The sequence below is a fragment of the Malurus melanocephalus genome, unplaced genomic scaffold (assembly GCF_030028575.1).
Source record: "Malurus melanocephalus ecotype Western Australia unplaced genomic scaffold, MMel_1.1 scaffold_14, whole genome shotgun sequence".
NCBI classification, from domain to species: domain Eukaryota; kingdom Metazoa; phylum Chordata; class Aves; order Passeriformes; family Maluridae; genus Malurus; species Malurus melanocephalus.
The window spans coordinates 1,114,982-1,134,888 of record NW_026623246.1 but is presented as its reverse complement, the minus strand read 5'-3'; the positions used below and the strand labels follow the sequence as shown (position 1 = coordinate 1,134,888).

Below are 19,907 nucleotides of genomic sequence, written 5' to 3'. Positions count from 1 at the left end.
AGCTTTAAAAATAACATGAAATGATCAGTTTGCTTAAAATATATTTTACTATAAATATATTAGAGTCAAGCAAATAGCTGCTTCGTCAATGCATTATCATAGTTCTATAGATGTGCCCATTTAGAATAAATTAACATAATTTTAGAAAAGCCTTTTATTTGTTATTTAAAGCCAACCATATAGTGGAGCAACAATTCATGCATAGAACAGCCCATACTTGTGTCCTCAAAAATGTAAAGAATCCAGAGCTGGACTTTGGACTTTAACTCTGTTATTAATYTCCTCTGTTAATAAAACTAAATATTCATTGAGTTTTACAACAATCTTATCCATCCTATATGCATGGAGATGAGTAAAACGAGCTGTCACAATAGCCAAATTTCAGAGAGATCCAGTTGGGAAATTTTGAAGACATGTGGCTGTTTTGGKGTCACAAGACAAAATGTGAGCAACGTTTAGTCCACCCCATGACAGTGGCAGCACATGTTAGCAAGAATTTATGAGTGAAGTATGAACAATTGCTTTCACAGGGTTCACCCTCTCTCTGCCATAATTCAGGGCTTTCCTGTGAGAAGAAAGATATGAGTGGCCATGGATCTCAGCACTTCTCRGCCATTGCCCCTGTCAGAAACAAGCATCATACCTTAAATACTATTATGTAAATTTGGAGCCAAAAAGTATGGTTATTATTATGTTGATTTTGCATTTTTAAAGTGAAGAGCACTACAAGTAACTATTTCCAGATTCCCTGTTTTCATTTTTGTTGTCAATTAATAATAAGAACCAGGTTAGGGCAGACATACAGAATTTTCAAAACGACTGCTGATAGTTGTTAAAAAATGAGCACTAGGGGAAAATTTGGTGTTTCCCATTCTTTGCAAGAGGAAGCCAATAAAATCCCRTTGCCAGAGTGGAGGCATGTTGATCAGATTCTCCAGTTTACTCCACTGGCAGAGGAAGTAGGTGGAGGGTTTCCCCTGAGCAGGGAGTGTTCTGCTGCCACCAGCRTAGCAGAGACATCTCTGCTGGTTTTTCCATCAGGCTTCACTTTTCCTATGTGTGAATGGCAAAAATAACTTGGAGTCAGGGAAAGGAGAAGGAAAAACAGGTCTCAGCTCTGTCTCCCTGTCTGATATTGATCACTCCAGGTACTGGGCAGCTTCAAATAAATGAACTGTTTCTGGCTGATTACAGCTCCYGCTSATCACAATATCTAGCATTGCTGTGATCTATAGGTTACAGAAATAGTAAGACAAGAAACAAACTCATTTGTCAGCTTTACTAATTGCAAYAGTCTAAAAGTTGCCTTTTTCTTTATTTTTACCTTGAACCTATATTTGCAAGGCGTTCTACTGAAATGTATCTTCTTAACTGATAATCTTGCTCTTCACCTTCATCGTCTTGACTCCTTTTTTCCGGAGCTTTTGGCATCTTTGTCCCATGACTATTTTCTCCAGYAAGCACATTGCTGTTTTTGTTGTGCCATGTGATTCCCTCCTTCCTCTCAGTTCTGTGTCAACCACCCATGCTGGAAACCTGCATGCRGCTGGTTGCAATGCCTGCTGCTCTCCTCTGGTACCCCAGCTGCTGTACTTTCACAAATCCTAAAAGTAGACTTGGATTTCTTGTTTCAGTCACCTGCTTACTTCCATGGCTGACMAAGAAAGCAGCAGCCCCAGACTCTGATAATGAAGATCCACAGGTTAATGACAGCACTGTTTTGGAAAAACTGGCAAGGACTGATATTTTTGCTTTGAAGTTTTGTTTCTAATTCCACTCTTTTCCACAGCTGATGCATCTGATATTCTGGAGGCACTGAAAGGCAGCAGATTTACCTCTTTTTTGACCTCCAGTTTCAGGTAAAAATTCTTCCCCCCCTGCAAGTTAAGAGGTGGGAGCTACTATGACATGTTTTATGAGGCARCTTCTAAGAAAACAAATAAATATTCCTTAAATCCACCATATTTTTGACAGGTTTCTAAGAGGGTCCACCACAATATAATTACATCAAGAAACTAGTAGAGAAACATGTTCAGATTTGGTTTTGTTATTTTTTTATGTTTCATCTTCACTTACARTATGAATCTGCAAACTGAGGCATAGCGGGGTGCCTGCTTGCCTGYGGTGGGTAACCCACATAACAGTCTGCAACAGTGTCACTGAGTAGCCTCTTCCTTCTCAATTTAGCAAGAAGCGCTGGGGCAAATTAGGGCAGTTTCATCAGTTATTTCCTTCTTTCCTGTGCGGGCTTTGAAAGGACTTGTCAACATGTCGCTATGCCGACAGCCCCGAGCGCCGAGCCCATGGCACCGCCGAGCCCATGGCACCAGCTGCTCCCCGGCGGGACAGCAGAGCCCCCGCCATGAGGATGAGCCCCTTGGCCATCCCGCACTCCCCTTCTCTCCCTGCGCCACCCGCAGCAGGAGAAATGAGGACGAGCCCCTTGGCCATCCTGTATTCCCCTTCTCTCCCTGCGCCACCCGCAGCAGGGCCGCCTATCCCCCAACGAGGCACGGGGTGCAGCGGGTCCCTCTCCCATCCCCTCACTGCCAKTGGGGCGCAGGTGGCGGAGCCGCGGGCAGCAGCCAGCCACGGACACCTCAGGGAGCGGCTGAACTGGGGGTGGCCGCGTCCTTCGGGACCGATCCCCTTGTGGCTCCCGGAGCGCCCACCAAGCCCCGGCGGCCGCTGCTCCGGGGCAGCGCAGGCCGGGGGGAACCAAAGAGCGGCGGAACGGGCGGGCGGCGCTCGCGGAGGCGCCGGGCTGGCCGGGCGGGCGCGTTTGGCCGAGCATGGCGGCGCTGAGGGTGCTGGAGCTGTACAGCGGCATCGGCGGCATGCACCAGGCCCTCAGAGGTACCGGCGCGTCCCGCGGGGCTCGGTGCTGCCCGCCCCGCCCGGGACACCCCACCCACGGGGGCTCTCCCGGGGACCCCGGCCCCTGAGGGAGGGGGGCTGTGCAGGGTGCCCTCTTCTCGATGGGGCGGGCAAAGGAGGCCTCTCTTCTCCCATAGCCTCTTCCCCAGCCCGGCGTGTCGGCACCAGGTATCCAGGAGCACGCTGGGACGGAAATTAGGGATCCATGCGCCTTTCTTGGCCCAGGCAGGTGCTTCTGGAAAGGCCGGGATTTTGTGTTTGTTAATATGTGCTCGGTCTAGYACAGGCCTGCTGCAAATGCGATCAGCACCATTCAGATGCCCGGCGTGGTAACCACGTTAGCCAGGATTTCCCACTGGCGTGCACATGGGCCATCGTTAGGAGAACAGCTGAGCCATGTTCCTAGTTGAGCCTGTCCGTCTGAGGGTGGCAGAACATTTTATGAATCGAATAGGGAATTTGAGCTGGTAAAGAGAGTTCACACCAGCCCATGTGCCCAGGTGAGTTTTTGATCTTGTACAAGAAAGCCTGGAGCTCAGTTTGCTGAATTGTTAAAGCACGGCCTGGGTGACCTTCAGCAGGTCTTGTAGACGTGAGTTGGCTTCCCTAAATTAAAAATTGAGTGAGGGCTATTGATTTCCTTTGTAAAGTACCCTGAACTTTATTACATTGAAGTCCAGGTTTCAACACACATTAGTATAATTTATGAGAATGACCATAATAATTTTAACTGTAACTACARTCCTTCAAATCCTTTCAGTCTTTAGGAGTATTAGCAGAGAGCATTGTCACGGAAACATCAGGTGGAAACTTGCCTTACCTTGCTATTTTTGCAGGGAGCTATGGAATATTAAGAGTATGCTTATGGAATGAAATCTGTTTAGCATCATTTATTTACTTCAAACATACTCACAATTGTCAGAGTGGCGTTTTTTTCTACTATCCTATTTTTTCTTGAGAAAAGAAAAGACATGTACTTTGTTTATAAATATATATATATATAATATGTTTTAATATATTTATTGTTTATGGAAATCCACAATGGAGTAGGTTCCTGCATTGTTCGTAACCACCTGTTTTGAGGATGTATTTCCCTTATTTCCATACGCAGTCTTAGAATATTAAGAGGAAAATGTGGCTTTGTCAGGAACTGCAGATWTTGGAGTTTTTGTAGAGTGAAAAGTGTGTTTTGCCTTGTATATAGTRTAAATGCTAAGGACAATGTGCTGCTTTTCGAGTACCTGTATTTCTGAAGTGATGGGGATGTATCCATGTTTGTTGTACTGTAGACAATTTCCATATTTCCATGGAAAGTGGACTCTTCCTGAAAGTGAGCCTGCACCGTGGTTACTTTACTCATTGCTGAATTATCTAGCTGTGTTCTTGCCATAATAATGGCTGTCTTGGGGCAGCTCAGTAATGTGCTGCAGTCGTTAATAAATTGTAATGGTAGATGTGATATCCTGTGAYGTTCCACCTGCAAAAACAATGTTTGCAACTCAATAAATACTTAAAGGGGTGGGAATGTTGGGAATGCATCATTAGATTATCAGAATATTGTAAACTTTTATCCAGAAGATACACAAAATTAATGATSCCCCAGTGGATAGTTACTACACATGTGAAGTCTTGACGTCAGGTCACTTGTATGGTGTAGTTTGGAGACTGAAGGTTTTAACTAAACCCTTGTATTATTTTGTGAAAGGTGAATTTACTTCCATGTTTACTGCTTCTGAACTTGCTGAACACAACTGCTTCAGTGTCAGTCTGTGTTGTAATTTCTGTTCTTCTGGGTTTACATTTGACTGAAGAAATTACAGTATGAACAGTGAGACTGAGATTTTTCTGAAGTGGCATCAGCCAAAGCAGATGAAAGAACTGTGAAGAMATTTAAATTATGGTGTAAATGACCCTAACTTGTGCAAAATGGTCAAGTACCAATTGAAATTGGYGAACTGAATGGATACAGAGCTATTTGCATTACAGTCGGTATAACATTTTTCAATCTGGGTGATTATTTTTCTGGAAATCGTATGAGAACTCAGCCCATAAGTATTGTGTTGTCTTAGAAAAGGTCAAACCAAAGACTTCTAGAAGATGATTTTGTTTAGAGTCTTGTTAAAAGTAAAGGCAATTGGAATAAAAAGGGTCCTGTGAAATTTGTACTGAATTAAATATTAAATGGCAAGTTATTATATAAAACTGGTTTTGATTAATTGTATTGCATTTGGAAGTGGAGATATACTTGGGCCTTTGATTCTTTCTACTAGTTTTTAAAGTACTTTAKACATCTGGATTCAGTTTTGTTGAACAGTTTATGAAGCAACAAAGTAAAGTCAAGGGGCGTTGAAGTGTTTGCTTTTACGTGCAAATAAGACAGAAAAGAAGTGAATGTTCCTCTGCAAGTACTTTAATAATGGGTTCCTTATATGTTTTTGGCCTGCATGCGTACATGAAACCATGTTATTTGAAAAGCTCTCCCATCCTATTCTCCATTTAGTAAGTGGCAGATTGTTCAGCATCTTTCTTTTAAATCATACATGGGAATATTAGAAGGGTTGTGGGATTTTTTTCCATGTAAGTATGAAGTTTGAAAGAAATGCCTCCATTGTGGTAGTGCTTTCATAAATCAGATGCATGAGAGATGTAGATTATGTATAATAATATATTATCTTGGTATGATTTCTAGTAAATCTATAAGCCAAGAAAAATAATAGGMATACGTTGAAAACAGAGGGAGCATGGAGTATTTCAGTGGCAGCATCCCAGGAAAGACTTGTTCTACAAAAGGGATTCTGCAGCTCTGACAGGCTAGTTCCTGGCCAGTTACGGTTAGCTGATCCAACTTTCTACTAGCTGATCCAACTTTCTGCTTTTCTGTGAAATTGCCTGTGTTTCAGTTGGCAAATAGGTATTTTTCAGGAAATCTGATGTTGACTTTTCTACCTTGATGCCCTTTTTGGCTGTGATCTTTCAAAAACTTTGTTTTAGGATTGCTTGCAGGATGAGGCTGTTTGTTGTTTTGGCAGCTGTCATTAAAGTGGAATGCATTTGGCACCAAATAGTATTCAAATTAATTTTGAGATTGTCCTTACCTATAGTAAGAAATAATTGAATTTTCACATTCATGGAAGTTTATAGTCTTTTGTGTTTCTCTGTAAAGAGAACATAGAAATTATGAATACATGGTTTCATAGTTGAATCTCTTTCTTTTTTACAGTGAAGAGAAGGTTGTTGTTGAATTAAGGTTTCAGTCTAAAGCTGCAAATGAAAAATCTTGGGGATTGTCTAGCTCTGTATTGGTATTTTAACTACATAATTCAACACATGCAGAATTTCTTGGTTTAGATGTTGAATGCTTTTAATAATATTTTACACCAAAGAGCTACAAAAATATWCAATTTAGAAAGTTGAGCTTAGTTGTGGTTAGAAATCGATGAGTCATATTCACACTCTGGAAAGATTGAGACAGATGAGAGATGGAAGTGCGTTTCTTTCTTCCCACCCTGTACCCCAAACCTTTTGGGATTTATAAAGATTGATATTTTAGTCATATGTCTAAATCTATGATAATTATTTTATGTGTGTGTGAGTGAATTTGTTCTTTATAAAGTGCAGAGTTTCTGCAATGAAAAATAGTGTTTTATTTTTAGAAAATCTATGGCTACAAATTMATTTCCTTAGCAACTTTCCATCAAACAAATAGCCTGCCCTTCCTCCTTCACAATCAAAACAAACCTAAACTGGCTTATTAATTTAGGCAGTTTTCCCATGAAGAAGGAGTTCCATGTCTCTGCCATAAACATTTGTAATCTGCCAGGTCCCTGAAAAAAGTCTTCTTGCATAAAACATTAAAGGACATATTTTAAAAATTACCATGATTTTGYGGTGATAAAGTTGGTGATATTTTTCCTCTGCAATTGTTATATTTCGATTTTACAGAGTAAAAATTTCTGTCCCTTATGCTCTGCCATGCATGTTTATTTGTTTAYTAATTTTATTTGATTGTCTCTGTGAATTACACAGCATAATATACTGCTGTGTGTATTTACACTGAGCATAACTATCCCACCTGGAGAGGCAAAGGAGACAAAACTGGCAAAGAGCTTTAGGATTCAGCACAATGCAAAACAAAAATATTGCTGGTTTGAGCAARGTTTTACATCTAAACTCAATTTAATGCTTCTCCAAAATACAGCCCTTTGTAGCATGGGATGGTGCAYGTTGTGCTATAATGTGAGTTTATAAAGTTTATATGGCTTAACATGATCAAATCCTGTACAAATAAAGCAGTGACAGAAGTTGCTAAGTATCCTGTAGGAAGCAAGTATCAAATTTACTGATAGTCGTGTTGACTGTAGTCATGGACAGTAATCATTTCAGCCAAGAGCTGACAACTCAGAAATTAAAACTTTGTTCTCTGTTTTAAAAGGAAACAGGACTGACAAAACATGTGACTAATCTTCCCTTTTCTGTCTCTTTCCATATACCTGTTAGAATAGATACTTGTTCTGGCTCCTATTTTCCAGTGTTCTGAAATCCACCAAACTGCCCTTGCTCTAACACAGACTATTTCATGTGTTCTGTTGACATTGATGATTCTATTGCAGAAGTACAGTGGTGAATATAAACAGATCTATGTCAATTTTAAGGTCTGCAGAAACACATGATAAAGGAATCAATTCTGAAGAGGAAAAGGACAGATATTGTAATGTCAGAAATTTTATGTTTAACATTTGAAGGTGACACTCTTCCAGTTTACTTTTTCAAATCAAAAGCKAATGCATGCATCCTGTGTTCTTTTGTTTTGAATGCATCACCTTCCAGTCATTACAGCAGTGTCCCTTTTTCTCAAGAATGACATCTCCATAGCTGAAAGGGCTTATGAGCATTGTGTAATCAACAAAGTAGAGAAGTGGGACCCAAGGTGTGATTGCTACCGCTTTAGGCAGTTTCAGTAACAGTTAAAGAGTTTGTGCTGTTCAGTCCAAGAGGTTTTAAATGCGAAATCAGTACAATACTAATAGGACAATAYAAATTTGATTTCACCTTCTTTCAACCAAGAGAGAATATTACAATCTAGTCTGCCTAAAAATAAACCATAACACCTCCTTCAGTAACTTCCCCATAATGTCTGTGGCTTCCGTTTGAACTACATCATCTTGCTCAGAAATGCAAAGTCTCAGTTCAAAAACTGGCGTGGAGGAATCTTGCAAATCCAGTATTCCAGCAGCCGCTTAGTTTCTTAGTGCACTTAGTACATTTCTTAGTACATTTCTTAGTACATTTCTTAGTACATTTCTTAGTACACTATTTTTTCTTTAGTCTGAATAAAGTGATACTGTTTTCTACATTGTTGTAATTTTCCTAAATAGCTGTGTTTTTAAAATTGGATGTACTTGTTTGAGAGGGAAAAAAAGTCTCAAGAGCTGTGTCTGTTTCTGTACTGAAGTTCTGCTATGTATTTTGGAGAGTTGATTTAGCATCGCACCAAGTCAGCATTTCCTGAGTTGCTTTKGTGCCTTTTATCAGTGGGGATGGTTAAACACAGTCTTGATTCTGTTTTTTTTAGATTCTGCTTTCAGGCTATTTTTATGATACATTCCTTRTAGTAATTTTCAAGTAGTAAATGTAATTGCTATAACAAAGCAGAATATCACAGTTTGACATAAAGTTAATTAACTTTCAGGAGAAGTTCTTAAAAAATGTTGCATTTTCACATTGTTTGAARTTTRCACAAGCTTTTCTTTGTTAGGTTGGATGTGTGAGAGCTGCTTGTCTGCTCCAGCTCCTTCATGCGTTTCCAGGGTATTTCCTCACAAATATGCTTAATCAGCTTTTTAAGGGATTCTGTTCTGTAATAGGAATTCCCAAGCAAGCTACAATTTTTAAATGAAAAGGAGGAGAAGCTTTGAAAAAGTTTTTAGGTAATGGTATGGGTAAGAGAGGATCTCAGGTGGAATACTTCAGGAAAAGTCCCTGTCCTTTTTCCATGCTGGTTTATATCTCTGGTTTAGACTGAAGATTGCATTGCGAGGAGATTCAGTAGGTTACTATTAGCTATGTGCTCTCTTCCAGTATTTCCAGGCTTTTGGGCCTGAGAAATCCTCACATTTTTCATGCATGTATGCAGGCATACATTGGATGGATGTCAGTAAAAMAGTGTTTGAACCATGAGTTGTGAGAGAAAGCACACAACTTGCCTTCCCAATTGCCCTTTTTAAACTACATGTTAATTTAGATAATAATTTGAGAGTCTTGATTTTTTAAATTTTATTTTTGTTCTGGAGTACYTGGAGAACACAGTAAGGGTCAGGTTGTCAGGACAATGTGTTTTAAGAACTGAAAAAGTAAGTGAGAAAAGTGGTCTCCTTAACCACTTAACCAAGTATTTGAAATTTGTTTCTGTTACTTAGATGCTGCAGCTTTGTTTTAGAAAGGTGAAAGAGCTGGTTCTTGAATATATTTGTGACTTGAGACATTCATCCAGYTTCTTTTCACGCTAGGTGTCAGTGTTAACATACCTGTTCTGTTATCTCAGGTGTAGTCATTCTATTGTCCTCGTGGATACACCTGTATTTAGTTCTCAGTTWCAACTTATGGTCAAAAGGTCAAGACAGTAATGGCAAATAATGATTTGTAAGTTGACCCTAAKGGTCCGTAAATATTTATCTTGTGGAAATCCTTATCTTTTTGCTCTCAACTGCACCAAGTAAACTGGGAAGAACTGGCTTTGTCCTTGTTAAAATGTCTCCTACAATCTTTTCAATACCTAGCTTTCTCTTTCATCTTAGTTTTGACTAAGATGGCCTTGAAAACYTTGAAAGATAGTAGATGTATGGTAACTGCATCATTCAAAATTAAATCCACTGGGGTCGTCCCAGTTGGGCTTTCATCCTCWCAAACTGTAAATAATTAGCTGACTAGCAGTAATTCATAAGCTGTCTCATAAGGTCATTTGTTAATGTGTTACTTGAGCATATTGTGAGATTATTCAAAGGCATGTGGCTATTTGCATTGTTTCTTTTGGTTTACAAACATCTTTTAAAATTGCCTGCGTTTCTTGTGAGGCTTTGTAATGCCGACCATCCTCGTGGTTGAAACTGATGTTGGGTATCAGGAAGTAGAGTCACTTCTCTGGCTGTGGCTGTAGCAGTAACCACAGCCCATCTTCTTGGATAAAAAGCCTTGGTGAAGGTATTGTGTTTAGTAATGGTGTGACATGGTGAATGCACAATGCAGTAAACACTGCTCTATCTCTTTAGCTTCTGTAGAACCTATTATTCTCTTACTCTATAAATTAACAGTTGTTTATTTACATTCTTTTTAGTGTATTTTTATTTATGTGAGTGTATTTTTTACACTGTCCTCTCCTCAACACCTCTATCCAAGAGAGGAGGAGCTGCCAGGTTTGTGTTTTTGGCTACTTTTAACTCAAAGGAGGTAGCAGTTGAGTTTGAGGCCTACGTCTTTACTGAAATATACACACAAATGTCTTTCAGGCAACTTAAAATTTTATTGGAAGAGTAGACATACACCAAATATATTMGTAACATTTTTTCATAATGAGAAGTAGTAACTTAAAATAACAYACTTGCTGTGTTAAAGCTTTTGCTGTGTCTTGTCCATTGTCAATGGATAAGGCAACGGCAGTGGTGCTTGGCAAGTTGACTTGGGGTTTCTGTAGCCAGGGAACTTGCTGGGTACAGAGACCTGCAGAGTGCAGGTGGAARCACTGTAGAGATGAGCCCTGTTTGGGGTTTATTTATCTTCTGATTGAGTGCACAGTTAGCTTCCATTTTTGGATATATAAAGATGGGAAGTATTGCCCATATGATTARAAACACAGTAAGTTTTCATGCAAAGTTTCGAAGACAATACAGCAGAGTTTGATTGTGTCACTTGCCTTTTGTTTTTGAGCATGCTGTAAYACAACTGGGCAAACACATTTTTCCAAGAGTAGTAAAGAAAAGCTAGAGTTTTCAAATTATTATTWTTTTTTATTTTAGAAAGCTGCACATATGCAGAAGTTGTTGCTGCTGTTGATGTGAACACTCTTGCCAATGATGTTTACAAGCACAACTTTCCCAGCACACCGTTATGGGCAAAGACTATTGAGGTGAGTAATCAATGTGTTTTTTACTGTAATTTGGCACTTGTTGATGGAAGTTGTTTTCACTATTGTTATTAGTAACAAGAGAAACAGAAAGATTTATGYTATTATGAATAAAGCAGTTTTACAATAACTTTGTTTCCTTGTGCTGTGGATGCTTGTTGAAGTGAGAGGGACATTCATACTGCAGTCTTTTCCTTAAAGTCTTGCCTCCTGCATCAAAAAGGGTTACATAAATGTCAAAAGGAACGCTTACCACCAAAAAAGGAATGTCAAAAATTGTATTTTTAGATTAAAAAATATTTTCATGTACTTGGAAAGAATTTARTTAAATTACTTGGGGGCATGCCTTTTTTTGTAGTTATAGTTGARCTCAGAAAAACACAACAAAATGTATTGGATGGAACGGTCTTGATTTTTTTTAATGGGCTCAATAGGTAGGAATTCTGTCWCTTTCCAAATTATTTGAAAAATAACTAAGTAAAATTGGATTCTGTTTTAATAAATGAGAGTCAAGCTAGGCATGGAGTTTTGCCTGGATTGAGTTAGAAATTACTGAATACTTCCTAATCTTCTTTTACAGTTTTACAACATGACAGTAAAAGATACTGTGTCTGTTTTAAGACATAAGCTTAAGTAAGAGTTAAATAGGTGRCTAAAGGTTAAATGCTTGTTCAGCACTCAGTAATAACTGGCTAAATGATAGTTTATAGTTTTATAATGGAAAAAGAAGAATCTTTGCCTGTGTCATAGTAGACAAGAGCAGATTATTGAAGTCAATAACACTTTCTTCAAGTTTAATGGAAAAAAAATAGCTGCTTTTGTCTAGTTTTCTGATGGTGGTTATATTAAATTTGCTATATAGATATTCCTCAAARTATGTAAGGAGTGATTTCTTTGTCCAAGTCATAGTTACTTGATCATTGTCCGTCTTTACTCCTGGTCCCTTAATGTGTTGACCTTCTAGTGCTGGTGAAAACTTAGTTTAGAGGAATTTCTGCCTGTGTAGTTAGTTCCTACCACAGACCTAATTCTTTCTTTTCTTTTCTGAGCAGAAATATCTTTGCAGGGGAGAATTTCAGCCATACAATAGCTTTGAGTAATTTTTACTGGGCRAAAACCAGAATGAAATAAACTTTACAGGATGCATTGCCAGTGAGCTCCTAAGTGTTGAAGCCCATAGTTTGGATCTGTAAAAATTACCATATTTACTTTTGAGGTGCTTTTATTTTCAAGTATTTTTTCACATATTTGGAGTATGTGAACACTGCTTTTGATGTACTTCATCATCTGAAACATGAAAGACTTCATATTTGAACAACGATAATTGATTTTTGGAAGAAATAACAGTTTCAATATATACTGAAAAAACCACTGCACACCTCAAAGAGTGAGCAGATTAAAACCTCAAGATTATGTATAAATACTAACATTATTAGTGTTTTATTTTAAATTCAAAATAGTGAATGCATATTTGCCTTTTCTGGTTTGCCAGCATAGAAGAGATATTGAAATTACAAGGTCAGATGGGAGATTAGATAGTTTTTGCTACATGAAGCATACAGTGGAAGTAAGAGGGGTAATTTGGTATGAAAGATGACTTGAGAGTCRTTTCATACAGTTTATAACATTCAACATTCTATTTTTTTTTCTGTTTTCAGGGCATTACACTGAAAGAATTTGACAGATTATCTTTTGATATGATTTTGATGAGTCCTCCCTGTCAGCCATTTACAAGGTAGATATAGCACACTTTGGAAAAAAGTGAAGTTATTGCACTATGTACGGTCAAAGGAGAAATGTTTTCAAGAGTGACCCTGTGTGGGGATGATCTGTGTATCTTTCTCTTTCTAAGCAAATATGTTTTAGCTTGGTTCAYTGTGATGTTTACTGAAGTAAACACTTCAGAAAGAAGTGCAGCAATTTGCATCTTAATTGTTGATCACATTTTTTGCATATGTATATATTAATTCAGTTTAAGTTAAGTAAGCTTYGTAGAGCACCTATTTTGTGCATTGTATTGTTCTTCTAATAGTGAAATTTRGTGTTCAGGAGTGCTGCCTTTCCTTTTAGGTATCAATCTAATATTATCCTGGGGCAACTCCAGAAGGAGGATTGGAATTTCTTAGTTCTSCCTGAGACTTAAGAGTGTAATCTGGTTTTATTTGTACTTTGAAAATTGCACATGCACATAGGTAGTTTATTCTGAAGAATATTTCTATTTTAGCCAAGCTTGGAAGGATAATGGCTTTTTAATGATTTTGTGGATGATRAAGAGAAATATCTTGCTGAGTAAGGACTGAGTTTACTCAGTCAGGGATGTTATTTGTCAGATTAGTTTGTAATTCATTTTTGATAGCGCAGAGGTAAGATTCTACTAACTGCACTCATGCAAAGTAGTAGCTTCATGAGAAGTCTGTTGATGGTGATAATACTGATTATGCAAGAAAGTGTATCTCATTGAATCTTCGAAGATTGAAAAGAAATCCCTGTAAAGTGCTGCTGGTCTATTAAAATGAATTAGTAGGAACCTGTGATGTATATAGGAATCATTTATTCAGATTTTTTTTTCCTTATAATATGATGAAAAGAAAAATCTGTGTATGACTGATTAATTTAGATACATGCTAAAGCTCTTCTACAAAGTTTTTATTCTTTTTTTTTAATTAGCTAGTACAAGTATAAGCTAGGGAAACGCAGACCTGGAATCATTATCATTTTTGTAACCAACATAATCTGTCCAGTTTAGTGTTACAAAATTGGTTCCAAAGTTATTCATGTGGGGCTCAGTCCTGCTAAATGGTGAACAATGAGGCTTTAATTCATAGAAATAATTTAATATATTCAGTGCAAAATAGCCGGGTATTCCCAGAAACCCAGTGGGGTTTTTTTTGTTCTTTCAGAGCCAAGTATGTTCAAAGGCTTTGCTGGACAAGACCAGAATGCTAAAGGCTTTGCAGACTGGGGAGTGGATTTCATTACTGAATGCTTCAATTTTAACCTTGCTGCGAGCTGATGGATTCCAGGGGCAGACTTTCATTCCTTAGAGCATTGCTCAGGACACTCCTTCTGTGAGCAGGTCCTCCTGCCTGTATGTGATGCTTTTGTAGAATCCCCTTTTGAAACTCAAAGCAAAGTGTCAGCATACTGTAGAAAAATGTCAGTCTGCTCTGAGTAATATGCAGGTGTTTCTTTATTCTTTCTTAGAATTGGCCTGCAAGGTGATGTATCTGATCCACGGACGAAGAGCTTTCTCTATGTCCTTGACATTCTCCCAAGGTATACCTCCATTCTAAAGCTTTTGTTGTAACTAGGTCTTCTATATTTCAGTGAGACAAGTCATCTGTATGTTTTCAGAGTACTGTGTTGCATTCTGTGTTTTTTTTTCACATGATCATATGTAACTTGCAAATACTTGTGTTTTACTAATGCTATAATCACCTCATAGTTACTGTATATGGTTTCATTGTCTGGTTTCCTTTTTATTGCATGTCTGTTTAAAATGTGCCTATATCACAGATGAAAAGAATTATTTTCAGTTCAACATCAAATTCTCATTAATTTTACATAGGAACAGGAGTAGATAATATAATAGTTTGCCTATTGGTCTCATGGAAACATGAACATTTTTTTGAATAACAGGTTACAAAAGCTTAGATTCAATACATAGTCATCTTTTGAAGAGGTACCATTTGAAAGTTTGTTTAAATATGTTATTGACTGTACAATGCAATACATCTTCCACCCCCTTCCACTCTTTCTTAAAGTCTTTGTTCTTTTTGGTGCTGCTTCTAGAGGTCTTGGGGCAGATTGTGTATTTTTGGTTTGTAGTACAATTTCTTGTTTTGAGTAGTAATACTAAAGAATTCAAATAGCACTGTACTGTCTGAAAAGTGGCSTTGTCTTTGCATTCATCTGTCATTTATTGCCTGGTCAGATCCCAGTTCCTGATAAAACAGCCATAATTATTTGTATAAATTGCAGTCTTGCTTCACCTGGAGGCCAGGACAGCTGTTCTCTGTATGTTCCTCCATTAGTTCATCTTGTTCTCAGGACTAGAGAAGGAGAAAGGAATGTTTGGTGTCTTTTCCTTTTGCTTTTTTTTTTTTTTTTTTAGTGAATGCTTTCAGCACAGAAGGAAACCAGTACCTAAAAGCCTTTCTTTCAAACTGATGTTAGCACTGGGAGAGCAGGGTTTTCATCCTTCTTTACGCAGCCAAAAACATTAAATGGAAATGTGTCTTCTCCCTAGTCATGAGCAGAAAGCGAATACAGACAAAGAAGAGCTGAGTGGCTTGGCAGAGCCATACATAAGAAATCTGTGGCAGAGAACACAACAAAACACAGATTCTGTAGCCCAAAAGGTTAGATAATTCATATATAAAAATAGTGGTTATTACTACTTCCCTGCTTCTGGCAGAGACACAAAATTAGGGAGAGAATGTGGGTTGTTGCAGAGGATGTCTTTTGTAGAATAAGAAATATAATGCAGGTTCCAACTGACCTTTTAAAGTGATGAATAAAACCTGGAAGATACTGTGTAAATTAATAATTTGTCAGAATAATAGTACCTTCCATAGCCTTAAAAGAATCCTGACCTTGGAATTCCTTTCCATTCAACTGAGATATGGTTAAGAGGCTCACTGCTTTTAGGACACTGTAGTGCATTAATACGGAAATACTGCTTCCTGGTTACTGTGGGCTTAGCTGGATAAACAGCAAAAGCTTTCCTTTCTCAAAACCAAAGCTTTAGACACAGCAAAAGCTTTCCTTTCTCAAAACCAAAGCTTTAGACACTCAAGGACATACATTTTTATCATGACGATGCCAAGAACCTGGGCTTGGCTGTCTCACTTTTATCTCCATTCCCCAGGAGACCCTGCTAATGTCCCTTATCTCCTTGGGGAGGGTTCTTGAAGCAGCACCTACTCTAAGCAGTCACTAGAAGGTTCAGGATGATGGCTTCTGTAGAGTTTCTCAATTCCAGTGGATTTGTGTTCTAGTAAGATAGTGCTTATATGTTTTTTAATATGATATATTTGTGAGACATTGAGTATGGAGTACTTCAGCCCCAAAAGAGAAATTYTTAATGTAAGAATTATCCCTTTACATTCCAAATTGCTATGGCATGCATGCAGTTTATGAAAACTGTAAAATAATTTCTCATCCCTTGAGTGTACTTACCTTTTATTCAGTCTTTTATAATGAAATGTCCCTGAAATGAGGCTCAGAGATAGCCTGGGATGACAAATACTAGCGATAAGGGAAAGCACAGTTTCAAGATCTGGAAAGACCAGGGAAATCCTTGGAACATCCAGCCAGCAAATGAAGTCCAATCTCAATTGTGGAGATACTGCCTGTTTATCATGTCATGTTTRTCATGTCCAAGCCATAACTTGGGGAAATCCAATGTTAAAACATCAAAGTGCTGCTTTTACAGACACAATTTTAATGTTAATACCTGCCAAATACTTAACCCTTCCTCTCTGGGCRGTGACTACTATGAGTGCTTTCATTTCAGGCTGTGCTTCAGATTCATTGCTGAGAAAGAAGTTTCATAGTAGGCAATGATGATGAATAGGGGTAAACATACCAGCAGATACAGTCTCCATTGCTCTGCAAGGAATTTAGCTGCTGATGCTTTTTTCAGTTTAGTAGTGTTTTTCCACTATTATTTTTAGTATTTTTAAATTTGACATGGTATCCTGTACAGTTTCCAGTTTCTTGTGAGATGCATTGGTTCTTTCAGTTCTTCAAGTGATATCTTTAATTGGTGGTAGTTAAAAATATACTAAAACAAATTTTGCTGTGATTTGTTCCAATGGAAGTCCAAAGTCACTAACTTCAATAAATATGGAGCTGCTCTCTGGGGGCATTAATATCCTGCTTCTGTATGTTGTTCTGAGATCCCAGTGTGTGAGAGACATTCTGTGTCTACATTAGCCTTATTAGAGAATTAATCATTGCCACAGAATGTTCCCAGAGACTTGAATCTGAATCATCTATGCTTCTAAATTGTTGGAACAGTCCCTGGCACAGTTTGGGCATATTTATTTCTCTAGAGATTTAATATGCTAGTTTTGGAATGTGCCTWTTTCCAGACCTTTGCACTGATCTTGCTAAAGCCCAGACGCCTCCTTCCCTTCTCCCCATCACAATGAATCAGTTAGGTATAGAAAATTGAGAACATCTTCAGTTTGAACTCTAAACATGTTGTGTTTCTTAAATCAATTAAATGAATACTGGTTCTGATGTGTTATCAGTAAAGCTGATGTGACATTTTGACATTGATTTCRGGTACAAGCACTTGAAAACAACAGTTATATGGCTAAGTAGCAATCGCTGTTCCCCTAACAATTGTATTTCCTATTATACAGTTAATCTGTTAAATAATACTTTTGTGCTTTAGGAAATGAACAATGATAACCATTTTCAAAAGTACATGCATGGAGTACAAGAAGGTACAGCTGTTCTTCTGAACATAGTTGGGGTTTGTGATTTTTACCAGCAGTCCAYGTTTTTAATTCAGTTGGCAATGATTTGAGGGACATTTTTTAAGGATGCTAAACTTTAACAGCTAACATGATGTGGAACTGCTTTGATCTTTCTGGTAACTAAATGAATCTGTGGATGAATCTAATGTACTTTACATCTTGTTACTCTGATCTGCTCTTTTTTTTCTTTTTCCTTGTAGGCTTCAGAAGCTTCCAAAATACCTACTTTTAGAAAACGTTAAAGGATTTGAATCCTCTTCTGCAAGGTAAACTCTAATTAATATATGGAGGTTTTAGCTTGCAAAAAGGATATATTCTTTAGAAGGAGAAGGTATTTATTCTTTAGACAGGATTTTTATTTCCTAGAATTTGAGTTAACAAAATAGCTTGAGTGGGACAGGAATTAAGTTCTTTGGTGTGAAAAGAACTTGCTATATAACTGTTTATTTCTCTGAGCAGATAAAATACATTGCAACAGTATTTTTAATTTTATTTGATGATTTGATGAATATTTGATGATCATGTTTCCTTTAGGAAAGGTCAATATTCGTTTTCAAAGAAAAATCACAATAGCTGTAACACTCAGAGACTTCAGGGGCTTAATCATGACAGGAGTGCATGGTATCTTGTGCTAAGGTCCTAGAACACTCTAGGGGCTTTCTTGAGTACCTTTGTTGAYAGTAGATTATCCCTTTTTTGGAGCTGCCATCAAACAGTCCAGAGATACAGTAAGATTGTATATAGTCTTGGTCTAAAATGTGGAAGAAGAAAGGTGTCACTACAATTACCTAATGACAGCAGGAGCACTCTCCTCTCTTGTGACCAGGGCAGGAGATAGAGTTGTAGTTTTCCTTCTCAGTTCTTGCTGGAAYAGAGTAGGATCTTTCCACAGCATTCCTTAAAGCACCAAGAGAGCAGCCACCCAGCATATCAAGCTCTTAATGAATATGGCAGGCAACTGGGAGTCACACTCAGCTCTCTCACTCGTCGAGTGTTCATGGTCCTCACTTGTAGACCCAGAGATTCCCTAGGCTGTGCCTTGTTGGCCAGTGCTCGGGACAAGCTGTAGTTCAGAAAACACCCCASTCAGGACACTTGTTTTCTCTTATGACTCTTGGGATGCAGTCTCACATACAGTGCTGGGTACAGGTCACAGCTCCTGCCTTTTGTATAGTTCCAGCCTAGTGCAGTCTGTATGGAATACAAAAGACAAGTCTTTTTAAGATTATTTCYCTTACAGTCTTTTTCCATTGTTTATAAAGTACAGTCCTACCTCACTTTTATAATCAAAGCCCCCAATTTTTGTCGTCCCATGAGTTAACCTTTTTGTTAGGCTTAGCTGTGTATTTGAGCAGAAGGAAGTAGAGAGCTATCTGTACCGATTTCAGTCTCCTGCTTTATGATTCCCAATAAAAGGTGTATCTTGCCTTCTGATTACTTTTCATGTGACACACTRCAATTACTCTGCTAGTGATGGGATGCTTTATCAGGAGACATTTGCACTGTAGTAGGAGTGAGGTGCCTTTGAATGTATAACAGTCYCTAACACTGAACTTTGTATGTGGTCTCTCAAATTCAGAAATGGATGACATAATTTGCTGTCCAATTATTTCAGGGAATGGTTTCRTTAATATGATGTTGAATGGAATCTGTTTTTATTTGGGATATAAAAAGGGGCTAAAGATTGTATGAAGGGAGTAATTGCTTTTTGATTCTTTTCAGAAATGAACTTCTRCAAACACTAGCAACATGTGGATTTAAACATCAGGAATTTCTCTTGTCTCCAACTTGTGTGAGTACTAAAATTGCTCTAATGTTATTTAACAGTTCGAAGTGCACTAAGTCCATGAACATTTGAAAATTGTCCTTTGTRTTAGAAAAGAGACTCATGCCCAAAACTGAAGATACACTTGAATGAGAAAACCATCTGATATGACTTCTGATTTCTCATACTGGCATAATTTTATTGCTGTTTGTGTTCAGATCCTAGTCACATATTGCTTTGCTGCCATTTGATATTTTTAAGAAGGCATGGAYTCACACTGTAAGCAGGAAGGTGGTTTTCCCTGCAGGAGCCTCATTGCTTCAGAAGCGCYGTGCCTCTGAATTTCCCAGCACAGAAAATGTGACTGTTTCTTGTGGGAGGAGGAGCTTTGTTTCCATGTTACCATGACAACTGAAAAAAGTTTGAGAGACCTTTTAGATTGTGCAAGACTAACTGGAATCAGTGAAGTACCGTAAATATTTGAGAGAAGCTAATAGACTGTAGCTTGAAAACCAGGGGTGGTAGATTTATTYAACTGTAGGTGTCTTATAAATTCCTTGTTCAAGAAGGCATAGAGAGACCTTTTTGTATTTAACAGAAAACAGATAGTACCTGTCCCAAGAAATTGTGAAGCATGTGAATATTTCTTCCAGTATCA

The 19,907-nt window shown here is 38.1% G+C and overlaps 1 protein-coding gene across 2 annotated transcripts in view; it reads left to right on the top strand.

Moving 5' to 3' along the window:
* Positions 1-2,763: 2,763 nt before the first annotated feature.
* TRDMT1 (tRNA aspartic acid methyltransferase 1) overlaps positions 2,764-19,907 on the top strand; it is a 28,962-nt gene continuing 11,818 nt past the window's right edge. The window contains exons 1-6 of one of the 2 annotated variants that reach the window (XM_057383356.1): positions 2,764-2,856; positions 10,887-10,996; positions 12,652-12,728; positions 14,198-14,269; positions 17,685-17,750; positions 19,207-19,276. In XM_057383356.1, the coding sequence (XP_057239339.1) occupies positions 2,793-2,856; positions 10,887-10,996; positions 12,652-12,728; positions 14,198-14,269; positions 17,685-17,750; positions 19,207-19,276 (459 nt within the window). In that variant the 5' untranslated portion in view covers positions 2,764-2,792. Of the gene's footprint in view, positions 2,857-10,886; positions 10,997-12,651; positions 12,729-14,197; positions 14,270-17,684; positions 17,751-19,206; positions 19,277-19,907 lie in introns of those variants that run through there. The other variant, XM_057383364.1, reaches the window with a different exon arrangement.